This window comes from Sardina pilchardus, chromosome 15, assembly GCF_963854185.1.
Source record: "Sardina pilchardus chromosome 15, fSarPil1.1, whole genome shotgun sequence".
Lineage (NCBI taxonomy): Eukaryota > Metazoa > Chordata > Actinopteri > Clupeiformes > Clupeidae > Sardina > Sardina pilchardus.
In genome coordinates this window covers 30,076,498-30,097,065 of record NC_085008.1, presented here as the reverse complement: position 1 = coordinate 30,097,065, position 20,568 = coordinate 30,076,498, and the positions used below count along the sequence as shown (strand labels likewise).

General features: G+C 40.0%; 2 protein-coding genes across 4 annotated transcripts; both read right to left on the bottom strand.

The window, feature by feature from the left end:
* Nucleotides 1-368: 368 nt before the first annotated feature.
* soat1 (sterol O-acyltransferase 1) lies at nucleotides 369-13,767 on the bottom strand. Of its 3 annotated transcripts, none has more exons than XM_062555853.1 (16): nucleotides 13,608-13,767; nucleotides 12,235-12,537; nucleotides 9,617-9,675; nucleotides 8,109-8,239; nucleotides 7,646-7,708; nucleotides 6,959-7,066; nucleotides 6,534-6,816; nucleotides 5,886-5,964; nucleotides 5,659-5,740; nucleotides 5,429-5,474; nucleotides 5,207-5,336; nucleotides 4,562-4,659; nucleotides 4,319-4,417; nucleotides 3,979-4,114; nucleotides 3,249-3,394; nucleotides 369-2,315 (listed from the first exon to the last, which is right to left on the bottom strand). In XM_062555853.1, exons 2-16 carry the CDS (start codon nucleotides 12,356-12,358, stop codon nucleotides 2,232-2,234), a joined length of 1,668 nt encoding a protein of 555 aa, XP_062411837.1. In that variant the 5' UTR covers nucleotides 12,359-12,537; nucleotides 13,608-13,767; the 3' UTR covers nucleotides 369-2,231. The 3 variants fall into 3 exon arrangements, with proteins under 3 accessions (XP_062411837.1, XP_062411838.1, XP_062411839.1); XM_062555854.1 differs by having other exon boundaries at nucleotides 12,235-12,456; XM_062555855.1 differs by lacking the exon at nucleotides 12,235-12,537 and having other exon boundaries at nucleotides 370-2,315.
* A 1,206-nt stretch (nucleotides 13,768-14,973) lies between these two features.
* On the bottom strand, nucleotides 14,974-19,163 carry LOC134101942 (collagen alpha-1(XI) chain-like). Its single transcript, XM_062555856.1, has 14 exons — nucleotides 19,149-19,163; nucleotides 18,846-18,899; nucleotides 18,674-18,727; nucleotides 18,521-18,574; nucleotides 18,176-18,229; nucleotides 18,033-18,086; nucleotides 17,927-17,944; nucleotides 17,769-17,831; nucleotides 17,432-17,506; nucleotides 17,076-17,202; nucleotides 16,719-16,825; nucleotides 16,353-16,433; nucleotides 15,880-16,089; nucleotides 14,974-15,605 (listed from the first exon to the last, which is right to left on the bottom strand). Exons 3-14 carry the CDS (start codon nucleotides 18,692-18,694, stop codon nucleotides 15,456-15,458), a joined length of 1,014 nt encoding a protein of 337 aa, XP_062411840.1. The 5' UTR covers nucleotides 18,695-18,727; nucleotides 18,846-18,899; nucleotides 19,149-19,163; the 3' UTR covers nucleotides 14,974-15,455.
* Nucleotides 19,164-20,568: the final 1,405 nt, after the last annotated feature.

The window sequence follows — 20,568 nt, the reverse complement described above, 5'->3', positions numbered from 1 at the left end:
CTGTCAACTGATTCATTTGAATCGCTTACTCAGGAGATGCTGAGTACTCTGGGTGACATGCTGAAACTGTAATATAGTAGCCTACAAAAACTGACACGCGTGAAACTTGATACAATTTTACTATTGCATGCTGGCAGACGGCGGATATGAAGGTTGCCCTCAGGTATTGATACATGAGCTACAAACATGTGCCCGTAGGCTACTTCAGCTCGTCTTCAAATTCTTTGCCACATATGGCGACCCCATGGAAGTGTAATGTAGGCTCAATAGACACTCTTGAGGCTATAGGTTGCTTCGAGAAAAGTTTTTATGACAAATTGTTGATCAGAACTATGTGAACTGTCCTGAAATAATGTAGGCTAGAGCACCAAACATAGAACAACGGATTCTCAAGAGTATCACTGAACTGACAAAAATGGCCTAGGCCTATATCCTTCAACATAATTGAATATGCTTTCTTTGAAGATAAATAGGCAGTTTTATTGCACCAAAGCAACACAGTTGAGAGGCAAGAATATAACAAAGCAGTATTCAAATTGTTTAGCCTCAATACACCACACAATATCATATTTTACCATCTTAATCTCAATGTGCTCCGCACAAACAGATGAAGTAGCAATTTCCAGCAGTAAACAAAGCATTAGGTGCAGCATCTCAGTACCTACACAAATAGATGTAATTTTTCATAAATATATTAAGCTGAACCCTGAATATAAGACAGACAATATTAGGCCTACATGATTGCTGACATAGGCTATTTGTTGAGAATTCACTTGTGCAAAAAAGAAAAAAAGAAATAAAAGAAAAATAAAACAAATAAAAGAAAATAAAAAAAATAAATAAGAGAAAAAAGATAAACAGGAAAAATTGAGTAGGCCTACAAATAGGCTACCTCACTTTGATGTCCTTATGCATAACCATAGTGTAGCCTATTCTACGCTAACACAATAGGCTACATTTTAGATACATATAACAGCAGTTTCAGTTAAGGGTTGCTTATCTAGGTCATATAGTCAAGTGAAGACATTTACCTGTAAAAATAGAATTTACATAAAATATTTTATAAAATGGTTACATCACAATTTTTACAGTACATTACATCAAATGGGGATTGTATTTTGAGGTAGGACACAACCGTTTCTCAATTTGAGAATTGAACAGATAGACCTATCTCAGACATAAAGGTAAGATGCTGTAGCAAAAGTGTGGTCTCAAGAAAGAACTACATTTGTGTAATCACAAAAGGGCCACACAGTAACTACAGTTCAAGTCCAGTATCTTATCTTTTTCCATGAAATACTCTATCGCCATCTTGTGGCAGCATAGGTTATTGCAAATACATTTTAAACATCAAGGGCTCCGTAGGAAAAATAAGGGCCCATACTTGAGAGTATCAGCAGTCACTTTAAACTTGGTGTTGAGAAAATGGATGGTTAACCACAAAACACCACAATAATCATTTAACGAAATCTGGAAAAGGCTGTAGTGATTAGTCTGATTCATACTTCAAACTATCCTCTGTTACTAAATCTGCCTGTGGGGTCAGCCATAGATATATGGATTATGACATTCTGATGGATTCCCATTTGTCTCTTAAGATGATACACAAGAATCGAAAACAAGTAGTGAGTACAGTGTCATACACAGTACGGTGTGCCAGCAGTGACAGCAACACACTGACAGTGGCACATACGGCAACAGCTGCTGGTAGCAACACATTCCACTTTTGCAATGAAAAGTGAATGTGAAATCATTGTCATATTGGCATTATTGCTCTAATAAAGAGACCAAAAGAAAATCAGGCTCAACAGCATTATCAACACTGATTGTATCTTATAGAGCTCAATATGCAAATTAAGCCTGAACCACTACATGTGAAAAACATACTAGGACTTCAACAAACTCCCTGTCGTATAACCAAATGTGTATACATTTTGATGGAAAAAAACTGAGAAGGCTTAGAAAAACTGAATAACATCAGACAGAAAAAAACCCACTTGAGAAGAGCATTCTGATGCATGACAGTTCAGAATAAGAGCAGCCATGTATAGCTGACCATAACTGTGATTCTGAAGACATCCACAGAAGACATAGTGCAATAAAAAAATAAAGTCAGAAAATGAAAGAATTTAGCACAGAGCACGTCAAAGAGAACAGTCAGCTTGTGCTAATTTTTTGTTTGTTTTCATGATGATATTTGACTTGCTGGTGTAGGTTCTGATCAGAATGGCTCAGGATCCCCCAGAGTGCTCTGCATGTGGACTGGTCAGGTGACAGGTCCAGGATCGTGGCCTTAGCAGGTCCAGGAAAGAGGGCTGCAATATATCACACACCAGATAAAATGGATGGACGGACTACTAAGGGAAACGCCATTCCAAAGTAAATATTTAAATGTAACCTTCCATATGTCCTACTCTACCATACAGATTACTGGAAATACAGTGCCCTCCAAAAGTATTAGAACACATGCTTAAAGTTAAATATAAAATCATCTAAATCATCATAAAATCATCAAATTTATCTTAATGCCTTAAATGAAACAATGAGTAATTATTCAACCTTTAAGGACATTCATTTGCATTGGTCTCATTGAGATCAATGCAATTCAAACCAGCTAATTAGCCAACAGCTAATAACTGACATAAAGCATGCTTTACTCTTAGTATGTTAAGGGTATAATGTTGACATGGGGTTATTTGAATTCCAAAGGCCAAGGGGACTTTATCAGGGTGCATAGTGTCCTGGATCCATGAAATAACTGGCCTTTAAAAATAAAAATAAAAATCCCCTATGGGAATTTAACATGGGCGTTCCAATACTTATGACCCCCTGTATTTTAAGGAAAATATTTATTTATTTACAATGCATTATTCATTCACAAAGAAAATGAATGTCCTTAAAGGTTGAATAGTTACTCATTGTTTCATTTAAGGCATTAAGATACATTTCCAAAAGATGATTTTATATTTAACTTTAAGCATGTGTTCTAATACTTTTGGAGGGCACTGTAGTAAATCTTTGAATGGCTTCACTGCATCTATTCAGCAAAAATAATCTAAAACTTAGTTTGATTTAGATGACAAGTAGCGTGAAGTAGCATGATAAGATCTGTGAAATTCTGCTCACCACAAAATGAGTCATCTCCACAAAATATAACTGATTTAATTGATATGACAGATATAAAACATGGCATTCATCATATGACCAGGATGCTAATTTGCACAGTGCACATCAGTAGTGGTGTTTACCTCATCGATGGGGCAGTATCGCTGGGCATACCACTCTTGGGAGTAAAGGCAGATGATGACCCCCTGCCCCAAGAAGAGGGACGTCCACATGATGACGTTCCATATGGGGCCTTTCCTTCGGTCGTGCAGGATGAAGTTGAACATCACTGGCAAGAGACATGAGCAAGCTGAGTATTTGGTATGAATAATGCAACAAACGCTGATGGTTCGTTTGGAGGTCACTTCTCAAGTACTGACTGGCTCACTATTCCATTTAATTCCTTTTAGTTTCTTTTTCTGGGTAAATCCTAATGCCTGCCAACTCACTTCTGTACAACTTTTGCATTGAGTAGCTCGTATGTAAATCTCTTTGTGTTACTTCTGGATGTGAAATGTGCTAATATGCCTTGCTTTGCCAATAGCAAATTAGCAATTCTGCATTAGAGCGCTTTCATTTCTGCTTCTATCACTATAATTTTGTACAGTGCAGGCATCTTCTCAATGCCTATTAATTATACACAGAATGAAAGACACCCTTGGTTTGTGTTTGTGTCATTTTCACAAATATTCAAATTCTCAGACTGTTGCCTTTTTCCCTCAAGAGTGAGTCACCCTCAAAAAAAATCACCCTCTGCTACTGGAGAAAACCATCCATTAAGACGGAGTCCTGCCACTGAGTCTTGCCCTCTGGCGTCAAAACTGCCATGGCATTCCTTCACAGGGATTAATGTTGAGGGTCTTGAGTACTTACTTCCGAAGCACATGAAGAGGCAGAAGAGGACTGGGTAGAAGAAGCCAAAGCAGATAGCCAGGATGTACTCATGCACCACTGCAGAGATAGTGAACACGAACAGCATGGCTCCACTCCGGAAACGCTTCTCTGTTAACTGCAGAAGGAAGGAACAAGGCCAATTCATTAAGGAACATTAAATCAAAGTAGGGTAGTCAAACAATTAAATTAACAAAATTCAACTCACAAATGATAGATGCTATACATCACTGATCCCAAATTAATAACCAAGTACTGTGAGCTAGCATCAAAACTGTTCACACTCAAATCTCCAGTGTTATTCCAAATAAGAGCAACTCACCCAGAGAAAATCCCTGTACACATAATAGTAGAGCCAATCGTGTACCACCACATTCCATGTACGGTAGTAATTTGCAAATGATGTTGAGTTCCACCAGTCCTATGAAGACACAGTTGACATTAAGGAGATGGGCAACAATTTTCTTTATCATCCATTAACTACAGCATATTGCACTCTGGTATGGGCAGATAGTACTACATAGAAGATGTCTCATACAAGTTGATTGGCACTATCCTTGCATACCTTGTAGAACATTCGGTCCCCAAAACGCAACATCTCTGCAAAAGCATTGAGCCAACAGTGCAGGAAAGCAAAGAAAGCCAGGAAGAGAACCAGCGCACCTGCAGACACACACACAAAATACACACTGTGCTATTTTAAGAATGTCTGACATTTTAGGTAATGGACTTCTTATCTTTTTAGGCCCCTGACCATCAGCAGTGGTCACATCAGCCAACAAGTACATAGAAACACAATGGGCCCCATCATGCACCTGGAGCAGGTGGCGCTTTTTCCTCCCGTCTCCTGCTGGTTATTAATGTGCCTTACGTGGAAGGATGGAGTTAAAGACGCAGAGACATAAAGTCTCTAAAGAAAAGGGAAAACTGCTGTTTTTATCTTCTGTTTCCTCCCATCTCCTGCTGGTTAGTAATGTGCCTTACCTGGGAGGATGGAGTTAAAGACGCAGAGACATAAAGTCTCTAAAGAAAAGGGAAAACTGCTGTTTTTATCTTCTGTTTCCTCCCGTCTCCTGCTGGTTAGTAATGTGCCTTACCTGGGAGGATGGAGTTAAAGACGCAGAGACATAAAGTCTCTAAAGAAAAGGGAAAACTGCTGTTTTTATCTTCTGTTTCCTCCCATCTCCTGCTGGTTAGTAATGTGCCTTACCTGGGAGGATGGAGTTAAAGACGCAGAGCACCATGGCCCTCAGGTCAAAGAGCTGCAGGCTGATGCTGCGGAACTGCGGAATGCAGAGCCGCACAAACACGTAGTACGCGTAGAACAGACATCCCAGCACCTATAGGGAGGATGCACACATTCAATGTGCAATGTTTACTCATGTGTAAACCATTTTGGCTGGAGAGACCCGATTTACAAATACAAACATACCTGACCAAACTTTGTGGCAACATAACTCCATCTTATGTATGGATTTCTGTCATTATGGAAAAAAACAATGTTTAAACACTTAAAAGTACAGACAGTTTAAGTGGTGGTAGGTCTTTAGTTACAAACAATGTAAATATAGTTTAACTGCTAACTGAGCTGATATATGCTCGTATTTAACACATACTGTATGACAAAAAAAACGTCATGCAAAGCTACCATGCTCTACTCACCTGGGATAGTGATCTCTGTAAATAAGTGTGGGAGCAAAGAGGAAATACAGATACTGTGTTAGCTGAGGTATGACCGGACCATCTGAAACATGAACAAAGTCATATTTCAAGTTGTGATTTCAGGTTGTGATTTCTTGTTTACAGTTCAAGACCAATACACATTAAAAACATTAGAAAACATTCAAACATTTTTTAAAAAGCTTGGAGGGATCATCCAGATTCCTTACTGGTTTTGTCTTTCTGTACGGACAAGACTCTGGGGACATTTTCCCTGGCGAAGGAGTGGACTTTCATCATCAGGCGCACCTACAGAGTCACATCATACAGATTAAAACCTCTCAAACCTAAACCTAAACCTAAAAACAAGCTAAAGACCCCAGGAGATGACCGCACCAGCTAACATTGGCATCACAGCTACAGTAGGTGAGTGTCTGTCTAGGTGTCTCGTTTCATCCCTCTTTAGATTGCCATCTTACTACTGTAATGTCTACACACACAAAACAGCATTAACAATCGAATGTAAACCAAATGAAATTCAAGCTTAATTTGAACAGACATGCACTATATATAATATTGCCAAATAGTATTGGGTCACCATTCTTGATCCATAAGGTTTAATATGATGTCGGACCACCCTTTGCAGCTTCAACTCTTCTGAAAAGGCCCTCCAAAAGGTTTAGGAGAGTTTTTGACCACCTTCTGAAAGCGCATGTCACACACTGGCTCTCAGTCTCCGCTCTGATTCATCCCAAAGGTGTTTTAATGTGTTGAGGTCAGATCTCTGTGCAGGCCAGTGAAGTTCATTCACACCAAACTGACCCAATACTTTTTGGCAATATAGTGTCACTGCTTTTGAAAGACGGGAAACATCTGACCTGTTCCACGATGATGATGAAGCGTGAGGCAGGCGGGAGGCCGCTGCTGATCACCACTGACGTGGGCACGAGGCCCAGCCCCAGCCCCTGGTAGAGCATGAACACGGAGCCCACCAGGACGGAGCACAGGGTCGGGTGGCTGCAGGTCCGATACCGGCTGGCCCACAGGTTGAGGAGGCAGTACGGCACCACAAGCACAGATACAAACATGCACAGCCACGTGCACACCACCAGGGGGAGCTGCCCAAAGGCAAAGACTAACAGGTTGAAGTCCAACACTAACCTGAACAAATGCAGAAGTGACAGAAAAAGATATCTAGCAATTACCTCCCAACATGTATAAATGCAAATCTATCTAGCAATCAGCACCCCACATAGGGTAGATCCAGGTAAACACATATAAGAGAGAAAAAAAACAGTCTTACCGGCCTTCGTCGATAAAGTCCACTACTAGTGTGCTGAGGATGAAGAGAATGAGGAGGGCGATGAACATGTGGTATATTGTCCGGATGTGGTTGACTTCAAAGAGTTCACTGTTGGACCAAAGATCATCAATATGTTGATTTCACACATAAACACTCTCTTTCTATCTCTCTCTCTCTCCCTCACACACACACACACACACACACACACACACACACACACACACACACACACACACACACACACACACACACACACACACACACACACACACACACACACACACACACACACACACACACACCACCAGAACAGTCAGCCATGCTTAGTTCTGATTACAATGGCCTTTCTGTATGATAGGCACTGGAGGAATTGAGACATTGCTACTGCAGCTATGGTTACTCTGGTCACTGCTCTGAGAGGAATCTCTGTTTTCCAACAGCCACTCACTGGCCCGGGATTGACTCCAGGAGTGGCACTGAGCTGCACACACAATGGAAAGCTTAAAGTCTCTTCCTCTTGTTGACATTGATCAGTTTAAGGTCAGACTTTGGCAAGAGAGGGTCATGACGCTACGGTCATGACTGACTCTCACTCAAACAGTCATGACAAATCATGACTGTTTGAGTGAGTTGTCTAGATAAAATCAATAATGGTATGACATTTCAAGATTTCAGTCCGATACTTACTCAAGCAACGAACGGCGGCTCACATACACTTTGCCTGGACTTCCTGGGGTTCTAGACTTCTTACTGGAGAAAGAAGGGTCAGAACAGAAAAAGGAAGAAGTAAAGCAACATTTGCCACTAACCATACTTACCATGCCATACTTAGAACTTACCATGACCTCTAGCACTCACCACGACCTTCTCCTCAATCCTGACAATCCTTCTTCCTCTTCCCTTGACTTAACTTCACTTCAACTGTCATTCTGTTCTATGTGAGTAGTAGGCTACTTATTGCTGCACTAACATGTCCTACGGTAGTCTCACTGTACCCTGATTGTTCCTTTTTTTGTACATCACTTTGAATAAAAGTGTCAGTTAAATGACTTGATGTGAATGTAAATGTTAAGTCACCACTGTTTAGGGATGTTTGGTTCGTTTGTTTTTAATAAATTCTCTGATTCATGTGTGAGGGTGGGCATGGCACCTGAGTTTCTGGCTCTCTTTGTCAGAGAGCAGCACTTGAGCAGGTTCCAGACTGGCAGACTCCTCAATCAGGCCGTCCACAAAGTCATTCACTTGAGAGTCCAGCTGCTTCATCAGGTCCGACTTCAGGTGCTATGACATAAACAGCGAGAGAGAGAGGAGGGACAGAGGAAGGATGATCACATCATTACATACACTGTATGATGTCAGATATCAGCTTAACATGCCTTCATATTGCTAACGGACTTTTCTTCTGTAAACTACGGACCATGCTGACTAGTCAATGCATCAAAGTCTGTCCTTTGCCCTAGTTCACCAAATTTTCAGTTTTCAGTGTGATAAATGAGGAATTTCAACATTAGAAATGTCATCATCAAACTACAGCAACATCCTCTTTTCTTTCAAATCTGACTCCTGTGGAACTATGACAAGATGCTACTTCTGTTTCTTTTCCTTAATTCACCTCACATGACCCCATGTCCAATACTGCAACGGCAACGCCCTTCTCTGATAGTAACTTTGAGCAAATGACTCACCTCAGCTGAACTCTGAGCTCTCATACCCAACACAATAACATGCTTCTATACATCATGCTGACTCAAATCTGGTATGGAATCATGGGAAGGTGGGGGAGATGAGTGGTCAAATTAAACTGGAAAATCACCAGTTTTTCCCCAATACTGCCAGTATAGCTGTTGTAAAGTCAAGATGTGGCATATTGGTCCATGCCACTGATCACTGGTTCTTGTTGCCTTTTGTGGAAAGTGCACAAAAGGCTCTCTGTGCTCTTCTTTGTTTCCAGTGGAGCTAGGTGTGTTTGAACCTGCCACTATTGTTAACATTATTAGTGTGTACACGGACCCGGTTGGGTGTTGCACTAGGGAGTCAGCACGTCATGAAGAAGAAGGATTTATGTGTGTGCTAAACTTGCTATTGTTGGGCAAACAAGATATTCAATGTTGTAGTGAAGATGTAAGGAGCAGAATATAACCGAATACGCCGTTACAACACAGTTAATGTTCCAACGGAAATAAATAAGTGTGCAGGAAGAGCCTTTCGTGCACCTAGTCTATTAACAGGCTACGATCACAAAAACATAACAACTTGGCTGCCCACTGCACATGACTGGGAGTGTGTGTTTAAAAGGTGAGAATAGTCATGTGATTTCCATCCAAAACAGAGCCTCTTAACAGATTGTTGTTTGATCTCACCACCAGTGATTTAATCAATCTAGAAGGATTTGGCACCACAGGGGGCTCTGTCCAGATCGACCCATCTGCATGTTATTAAATTAAATAACACAAATCTCTACAGGCCATACAAGCAGTAGAATTTCAAAAGCACTGGGTTGGCGTGCAAGATCTTGCAGTGCTGCAAAGTCATTGGAGCTGAGAGTAGTTATACTGGTTTTTCATTTGTAGTTGTGGAGATTTGCTTTGTATTGATGATGAAATCTTTTTAATTATGCTGTGTGACACTCGGCTTTTGACACACACACGTGGCTCTTACCTCTGCCGCTCGTTTCAGTTGAAGCTTCCGGCTGATCATCTGCTCCACCTCCATTTTACCTGACACACACACACACACACACACACACACACACACACACACACATATTACACACAAAGACGTCATGGTTGCTCCCAGAAACCATTTGATCATTGACAACATCTGCACAGATGAAACACAGTAGAATAGGGACAAACACAAAACCTTCCTGTGCAACTGAGTGTTTAAACACATGTACTTTTTCATGAATTTCTCAACAAATCATGTTGCCCAGTGACCTGGGAAGTATTGTTGAGCTAGCTGATGAGTCAACATTGCAAAGTTAAAGGGATATTCCGCCATTTTTGGAAATACGCTCATTTTCCACCTCCCCTCGAGCAAAACAATCGATATTTACCTTGTTCCCGTTCATCCAGCCATTCTGTGAGTCTGGCGATACAACTTTTAGCTTCAGCCTAGCATAGATCATTGAATCGGATTAGACCATTAGCTTCTCGCCTGCTAGCTTCATGTTTAAAAGTGACTAAGATTTCTGGTAATTTTTCCATTTAAAACGTGTCTCCTCTCAAGTTAGAAAGTGCAATAAGACCAACTGAAAATGAAACCTGGCGTTTTTCTAGGCTGATTTGACATGGAACTACACTCTCATCTGGCGTAATAATCAAGGCAACTTGCAAACGTACCATAGGCGCAGTGATATCTTACGCAGCATCTGAAAATAGTCCCCATAGACAACAAGCAGTAGTAGTGCCAGTAGCTGCAAGTTGCCTTGATTATTACGCCAGATGAGAGTGTAGTTCCATGTCAAATCAGCCTAGAAAAACGTCAGGTTTCATTTTCAGTTGGTCTTATTGCACTTTCTAACTTGAGAGGAGACACGTTTTAAATGGGAAAATTACCAGAAATCTTAGTCACTTTTAAACATGAGGCTAGCAGGCGAGAAGCTAATGGTCTAATCCGATTCAATGATCTATGCTAGGCTGAAGCTAAAAGTTGTATCGCCAGACTCACAGAATGGCTGGATGAACGGGAACAAGGTAAATATCGATTGTTTTGCTCGAGGGAAGGTGGAAAATGAGCGTATTTCCAAAAATGGCGGAATATCCCTTTAAATATTTGCATAAAAGGCAATATACTAGTGTAGCATACTATGAGGTCATGATGACTTCCCAGGCATCCAGGGACAAAATGTAAATCAAACACATTAAAATGTGTAGTAGATTGAACAAAGCCAGTGAGGCTTTATCCCTGAAACCTACATTTTTGTGCATGTTTTCCTCATAATATTGTAAAATGTTTATGTAACCTAGCAAGCCTACCGTTTCCACAATGCACATCTACATCTCTCATAAAACCACTGCTTCTTTGTTAGCCAGGTAGGGTGTGCTGGCAAAGTGTTGGAAGATTTGACAAGACGAATCAGCAGTGTGGGAGGACTGTGACAACAACTGCTCATGTGACACAGCGATGTGAAATGGCAACATTTGAATTGCCCATAGCACATCACCCATTATCCCTATTTTAGAATAGCTTTGAAAAGAAGGAGGAAGCCACCAGAGGTGAAATCACTTTCAAGCAACCATCTTTCATCTCCCCCTCCTCTTCTTCCGCACCATAAAATTACCATTGCCTGAAATCAAATGATCTACTCTCAAGACAAAGTGCTTACACTTTCAAAGGCCAGATATGAAGCATTCAAATTAGTGTTTCAACCGCCTTTCTTTGGTACTTGAATTATATTCATTGAATATAAATGGACCAGAGGCTGAAATTTCACAGCTGCTGAGAGCATCGCCACCCACACATAGATCAGGTGATTCATTTAAAGATCTCATCTTCTGATATCAGAGTCTAATTAATAGACAACAAGAAACATATTCAGCAGAATTTAGGCTAAATACAAAAGCTGTAATCTATAGCGGTGGAATCATACTGGGAGATGAATTTTAAAGAAGAAAATTAATTTTTTGAGAGAAGAAAATGGCAGAACTCTGCTGCCAGGAGGAAAAGGCTTTTCAAGATGAGCTCTCTGGCATCAGCTCAAACAAACATGAATCATTTTACAGACAACACATCGCCAAATACAGAAAGATGAAACAGTAAGAAAGGTTTGAACAGCCACACCAAGGACACAAAAAAATCCAAAGCTGGATTTAGACAACTTTAACATGCAAAGAAAAAAAACACTCAAAGATCAAGCTAACATGCACTGTAAAATGTCAATACATAATTGTAAGCTGTCAGTGGCAACATTACCTCTAAAACCTGTGTTGGCCATTATGGCTGTCTCTGCCTGGTCATAATATGAGGTGCCAGTGGCACTGACTTTATTTAATCGGGTAGTCCCTCCCTGCCAGGTTGGCAAAAGGCACCAGGATGCCAGTCTGAATAACACTTCTATAGTCTACTACACCTTCCCTTATTCACGGTGGATTAACTAGTCTAGTCTACACAGTCTCTCCGCCCCTTACAGTACATCAGGGAGGAGGAAGGATTCAAAAGAGCTTGAGTGATAAATGTCACACAGTCACCATTACTGAGATGAATGTGTAATGCAAAGCAGAAAATAAATGTATGATTGAATGAATGAATGAATGAATGAATGAATGAATTCTTACCATTAGTCATGATCTCTCCATTGGGATGTCTCTCCCTGGGACTCATCATCCCATCCTGCTCCGGAGAGCTGGGTATGGAAAACGGCCTGCGGTTCCGCAGGGAGCGGTCATCCTCACTTGCCATCAGGTGGCAGAAAGTTCGATAAACTGTCAATAAATAGGGAAATGGTCTAAGGTCCCACAACCAGTGTGGTTATTCCAAGACAGCTTCCTGGTGTCCCTCTGTTATGGAAAATGAGGTAGGCTACTGTAGCATTGCCTTACTCACATATTACCCTTCAGTTGTTAGTCATAACAATGGCTCTGTAGAAGTGCAACAAGTTATCAGTGAGGTTTGCACACAGTGAATCTAGTGTCAAAATTCTCCAACCTCATGTATCACATTCTCCGACAAAAAAACTATTAGGCTAATTAAGTACATTAAGATTGTTACGAATAAGAGACTGGAATCCCAATATCTCAGGGGGACTGGAATGTTTTATAAGAGGTGAAACTGTAAAGCAGATAGGCTACGTTTTTCAACAGAGGATAAGGTTAAGAATGGTAAGGTGTGTTAAGGTAAACAATGTGACATCCTTGATCAACATGATCACACAATGAGAGATGAGATTTTCTTCTGACCTTTAGACGCATCTGATAATTTTAGGGTATCTGATACTAGGCTATGCCTCAGACTAATGAAAGAATGTGTCATCGCCCTTTGAACTGTCAATGTCTTTCTTCAGTTCTAACTTTTTGACTATTGAGGATGGGGATTTACATTAGTTAATGTTTAGGAATAGCCTAGGCCTAAATGAGGAAGCCATCCCTGTATCGAACAGTCGCAAAATAAACCTAAACCACAGACTACTTTGCTCAACACGATTATCTGCCTCCAAATATGCAAATCTCCAACTATTACCAAAATGATTGGCATGCATTGAATGGACACAACCACCAGCCAGCTTCCATCATGATAGCCTACACGATTGACAAACTAACAAAGATAAACAATATTTTCATTAGGCTATAGCCTATGTTGCATGTTTTAGGCAACAATGTATCTATTTAGGCTATACTGACCTAGTCAAGTACTGGTACACAAAGAGGATATTCGTCAATTCAATTAGGCTATTATTATTAACCACTGGAAATGTGATATTTAAAACAAACAAAACATTTCAATGTTCTCACACACTAGGGCTACGTCAGACGCATGTTGTTAATAGCTAACGTGCTAACAATCTTTTACAAACAGGTAGGCTAGAGTGCTGTAGGGGCTACCTTGTTATGATGTTAGAAGCAGGAGAGAGTTCGGCAATCAAGGTGATTCGATATCAGGAAAGTAGGTAGGCTATACTTCTTTATTAGAGGCAACTAGGTTGTTTACTTACCTCTATGGCCACCAAATATTGTCTAACACGGAAAAGTCGAAGTGTGAAGTTGTGGTTGGTAAGAGAAAACACACACGGGACGGTAATCCTTTTCTAAATCAATGAAAGTATTTCGATTTGATTTAGAGAAACACATTGTGTAGGCAGTGCCATATTTCAGCCATCACGTTGTGGGAGGCGGAGCTTCTAGTGGTCAGACCACACTCTTAACAGTAGTCATCATCTGATTCATTAACTATAGGCACGAAACAAGGACCTCTGTTTTACGATTAAGTGTAGATCAGAAATCACTGTGTCGTCTGGGTCCTGGACTTAGAGGTTTTAGATTCATTAAAGTGCATTAGAACACAATGAACATGATAGCCTAGTTTCTGAAATGCAATGTAGGCTAGGCTACTGTAGGTTATTTGCTCAAGTTTATAGGGTAGAGTTATCCCCCAATCTACTGATTTCTGATCTACACTAGGCTACATCACATCCATGCATGAAACTAAGTTCGTAGATTAGATCCAGAAGATTCAGTGTTGTATTTTGAACCCATACGATACGATACGATAAGATACGATAAGATAAGATAACAAATAGCCTAGGCTATTCAATGTCGAAGGAGATTTCTCTTTTATCTGTCAAGAGCAAGAGGGAATTGAACAAATTAAAAACGGCAGGCTACAACATCTACATGTCACAAAGGTCAAGAGTTTGATTATCTTGGCTGAAGTAGGCTATATGTTATTGTGAAACTCTAAAGTGAAACACCTCTTTCCTTAGTTCCCATTTAAAGTCACTTCCCTTTTCCTCTCAACCCCATGCATGCAGATTTGCCCAGGTTAGAGTGGATGGATGATTGAGGACCAACACCTGTTTAGGCTACTTGTTGCTCTGTTACAGAACCCACGGGGGTCAAACACACATTTTTCTTCAGACCCATATGCCACATTCATTATTATTATTATCAATAATAAAAAATAAAAAATAATAAAAAATCAGAGAATAAGTAGCCTAATATGTTCTAATGTTCTTGTCACACTGGTACATTTGATATGATCATTAATTTGTCTAGGCCTATTATGTCAACTCCTGCAACTGTGGGTTTACAAAACACACACATTTGTCAGGTATTCAAACAATTGGAGTTCATGTATCACACTCATCAAAACACGGAAACAAACAATATTTTACAGATGGTATTTCTATTCATTTTAATATGTCTTGATATGCACCCACCCACCCACCCACGCACACACACACACACACACACCATCGTACATGTCTTCTTCAACCTACTTTATTTAGAAAAGGAAGTCTGCATATTTGTACATAGTGCAGCAGCAATATACAGAAGTACTGCTTGTGATTAGGCAATCACACAAATGCATGCAACCAAACAAAAGCTGAAACCAATGTGAACATTTGCAGTATAGGATTATTTAGTCCATATTTTTATATTCTATTCTGCCAGCAATTGATCAATTAATATTTAGCAAAATCATAGATTATACATTTCAACATGTAATTAATATTTGTATAAATTAATAAAGTAACATTACAATCATATAGCATAAATACATACAACCGTTTTAGTTAGCAACCCTGGCACAAACATGCTGACAAACATCATTGTGATGCATCTTTTGATTTTTCTCTGTAAACACTACAAAACCCAATAACTGGTTTACTTATCCCTATACTTTCATAATGACAATATAAAAACAAATACAAAGTTCAAGTCTTTTGTAATGGTGTCTTTTTTTTTGTTGAGAATTCACCCAAGCGGCCCCTCTGTGTGTAAGAGCAGCTTAGGTATTGATGAGAGCCAATGTCCCTCAGGGCAGCCACTGAAGTCATTTGCTATAAAAAGCACAGTGGGCCCAGGATGGCACTGATGTCCCTCTCCCAGTGGTCACCCCTGTTCTCCATCCCCAGATCCCTCAGGGGCAGGAGCTCCATATCGCCCCGGTGCAGTTCACTGTTGCCCTCTACCCTCACCTGCACCACCACCTGCGGGAAAAATACAGAATAGAAGACAGTGTGCATTGCTGAGGATTATACCGACTTTCTTACTGGTAGGCCTATTTCAGGTAGTAAACTGGTCATTGGTTTACACTTGTGAGAGCTTGCTAAAAAATGCATGTTAGGTCCTTACAGACAGGGAACCTCTGATCTTGTTTTCCATTTGCATTTTTCAGTTATTCAGCAACATATTTCACACACATCTAATACAAATCAATTGCTAGTTTGCAAGAGCAATTTCAATTTTTTTTTTTTTTTTTACCTCACAACCATTTCTTGACACTTTGGTGTGAGCTCCACTGATCTCTCTCAAGGAGTCTCCAAGGAGATGCAGAACCCGTTGACTTGCACGTCTCTGATTGGTTCTTCTGTTGTGAGTACTGTTGCATTCTATTGTTACTTGTTGTACTGCTGAGTTGCTGTGCAATCGTAGAAACCGCAACTGGACCACATCCAGACCTGTGTACTTAAACTAGGACACACAGAATCCACATAAATCAATCAATCAATCAATCAATCAATCAATCAACCAATCAATCAATCAATTATCAGAATGTAACAGCTGTGTAAGTTATGTTAGAGTTATGTATTGATCGTTCTAACATTGCACATTATCTGGTCAAAAGCAACATAGTCTATCTGGTGCGTGTTATTACTAAATCAACATGTTCAACATGCATTGACATATGCCATCAATTGAACAGTTCTGAGTATTTCTGTGTTTTTGGGTCTTACCTTAGAGCCATCATTGAGCTGACTGAACCAGTGGACAGAGGTTTTGGATTTCTGTGTGTCTGATGACCATTTTCCTGAGATCTATTCAAAGATAATCACAGTTCACAGTTCACAGTATTAAACACAGACAATACTGTCTGTTTACACACACACACACACACACACACACACACACACACACACACACACACACGATTTAATGATCCTATTAATCAACCCTATTACTTAACCCAAATTAATTATTCATGCAATTAATTAACTTAAATATTTAAAAACAAATGGATAGGTCCTGACTCCTGGCCAGACCCACACATCACACACGTGAACACAACTGAACTGTAGCAACACATGCGTTACTGTGGATACCTGAGATTTGTTTGGATGAAGACAGGTCAGTCCCCCAGCAGTGAAATTACAAAACACATGGAGGGCATCAAAGAGGCAGCCCTGATTGGGATCCATGTAGAAAAATCCTGTGAGAACAGCAATAAGAATGGATGACCATTCTATTCATTTCAATTTATTTATTTCGATCAGCCAATCAGCAGCAATCAGCAGTGCAATAAAGTAGAACAGCAGGCATGGCTGACATGTCAGAGCAAATCTGAATGACACACAACATGAATAAGAGATTTACAATGTCTTTGTATTAAAAGAAGATATATGAGTCTTTGGACTACAGTGTACTTGTGCAAAGTAAAACCACAGAGAGTACTTCCTCACCATCCTCCAGGTGGGGATGCACGAGGCCCAACTCTTTGCATGTAGTTGCAGGGTTCTCTTGAGTGCCCAGGGGCCAGCTGAACTCCCCCTGCTCCCCTTGGTCCTGCTGAGTCCTCCTGGACATTGTCTGGACCGCCGAGATTGAGACACAAGACAGACACAAATTAATTGTATTTCCAAATGAAATACATGACAAAACCATGGGATAAAATTATGTTTAAATACTGTATATGCACAGCCTGCTACAGATAGAAACAAACAGTTACCTACTAGTCCACACATCATGTGATGCATTTGTGGTGTGGCCCCACTAACCTATCCCCACACACCAAACTTCTTCTAAATCTTATACCAACATTTTGTGATCCTCTTCTATCGTAGAGGCCTGGAATGCGCTGCAGTGTTCCGCTCCCAGGGGACCCTGGTTTCCCCTGCACACAGCACATATACAAAAGGAATCAGGCTAGCCATACTAAACACCACAGAAGGACAGGACACCAGGACATGAACAGGTGCATTTACATACAACATATGAACCGGGGCGGCAATACTGAGCATTACAGAACCAAAAGATGAACAGGAAGGAATAGGAGATATTTTCATATTTTTCAAATTCATTTTGCATTGCAAATTGATTCATAGAGCACTATACAACCCAATAAATAATGCATGCTAATAGGGAAGTGAACGTACTGGAGGTCCTTGGGGACCTGCCACTCCTTTGGCTCCGGGCATTCCTTGAAAACCTTTGATTCCCTGCAAAACAGAGTAATCACTGTATCCAAAACAATCAGACTTTGGATGAATTCTTGGTTCAAAATGACTGATTACTCAAGAAAGATGAACTGTACCTTTATCCCAAACAGCCCCTGAGAAATGACAAAAGACAAATGCTTAATGGATTGTAATTGATAGTAAAGCCATCTGTCGTTATTTTGTTTTTAAAAAAAATCTTACTGGAAGACCAGGAAACCCCCTGGGTCCAGGAGGGCCACTTGGGCCTATATCACCCTGTAAAGATGTAAACATACTGTATATGATTAAATAGTCACATACGTGGTTATTTTGTTGAATCTTCAAACATTCAAACCATAACTTACTTGCATGCCTTTAGGTCCACTTCGACCTTTGAGGCCAGGATGGCCTTCTTTCCCCTGGTGGACAAAGGAAATATTTTGAAAATCTGACTTGAATGAGTCTTTTAGACAACTTTTGCGTCATGCAGTATTATACACTTTACTCACAAAATAATTTGCAAATGGGAAAATATAACTTGTTATATGTATATTTGTAGACAGAAAATGTTCCCTCATGAAATCATTATACCTTAATATGCATTGCTCAACTTTCCATTTCAGTGGACACTCCACATACAGTATATCTATAAATCTATAAGTGATGTAGTTATGCTGGGTTTACACCATATTCTAGGAAAACAAACCTACTTTCCTCCCTGGTGTCCCTTCTCGTCCTGTGAAACCTCTGATGCCATTCTCTCCCTGGGAAAAACAAAAGAGGTTCACCTCACTCAAACCATGTCCAATGCAAATTACGTAAATAGTCACATAAAACCGTCACAGTAGAAAGTAGGCAAATACCCTCTCTCCTGGATGGCCCATTCTTCCTTTAAGGCCTTGAAGCCCTGGGAAGCCCTGGACAAACAATGAAAACATGAAATATTTAACAACAGAATAATTACAATCAAGGCAACCCTTGTGATAATAGGTCATTAAAATAGCATTAGTCATTATACAACAAACACTACTATACCTTTGGTCCAACTGGGCCGAGTGGGCCATTGGTTCCTCTGGATCCTGGTGTACCCTAAAATGTGTATTACATTTATGTGATAATGTAACATTAATGTCATGTATATTAAACAACAACAACAAAAAACATTATCCAATTTCGGTTCTCAAAACCATGGCCATGACTGGAATGTTCTAATGTCGTAAGGGGTGCAAGGTAAAATACAATTTATTTGTATGAATAACAGAATGTAATTTAAGGATCTTTGGTAATATCTTTTGAAATATTCTATAAGCTATAAGTGAATAGTGTGAATAAGTTCACCCTTGTTCCAGTTTTGCCAACTAATCCACTCTCTCCGGGTACTCCTGGACGACCCTGAAACATGAATTTAAATGACCACTATGATAATGCACATCATGAACCCGCAACCTGCATGATATAGACTGAGAAGAACAAAAATGACTCACAGTTCTACCAGCATGACCTGGCCTGCCCGGAATTCCTCTGAAACCATTGTGACCCTGTCATTGAATGATGAGAACTTGAGAATGAGCTTTTGGATGAACACAATGAATAACCCCATTAACATTTCCATTAATGGGTTGGTAGCCCCTCTGTCTTTCTGAGGTAGATAGTGAGATCTTCAGTACTAGACTAGACTTTTAAAGTAAAAACACAGTAGCTTGAAATGGAATCCTTACTGGGTCGCCTGGGTTTCCCTGAACACCAAGCAGTCCATCCAGTCCCCCAACACCCTAAAGAGTGTGTTCCAAAAATGAAATGGAGTTAAAAGCAAAAAAAACATAACAGAATCATAATAGTTTGCAACTGCAATTGTCAGGATACGTACTGGCTCTCCACGTCTTCCAACACCACCTCTCTTTCCCTTTGGACCAGGACCTGCCTGGAGGAGAGGTGAAAGGCCAAACATAAGATATTAAGTGACACTGATGTCTTTAAAAATGTTCAAAGAACATTTCATAACATGTAGAACTTCAGTTATGGCAATGAAATCCATTCATTTTTTTAATGGATTTATTTTCTGCCTTTTCCTAGATTGACAGTTCACAGATGAAATTATGAGTTGTATTGTAATAATGCAATATGAGGGTAAAATAAAAACAGCTTTGGCTTTGTTTTCAATCACAATTAGTGCTTACTTTATCAGGCTAGAGAGTGATAACCTTGTTTTGGCATACTGAGTTGTTTCTCTCATGACATCTGGCAACACGGTTCAACACATCACACATTGTGCAAACAGCTTCCTCATTGCCACATTCATCCAAAGGTGCAAACTTCATACCACATATTTTATCAAGTCATACAAAATCCAAAAATATAGCTAAATCAGCCAAAACACACCCAAAAAGGACTACATGTACAAGAACATCTACAGTGTTCATACAGTATATTTTCCCAATCAGAAACTTCACTCACTGGTTTCCCCTGGGCACCTTTGTTACCCCTCAGTCCTGCACGTCCATGACTTCCCTAAATATAAAAAACAATAGCAATCATCATAACACAGTGACACCACATAAAAAAAGAATACAAATTAAATGCAGGTCAGATTCCTTCTGCAACTGAAAGTTCTGCCTAACAGGTGAAGAATGATGCAAAATAATGACGTTGCTCAGATCCAACAAATAACCCAATATTAAGAAGTAGCTTTATATCGTTTCTGCTTTTTGGTAAGACTAACGTAGTTCACTAATGGTCTTGAAAGCCTATAATTGCATTC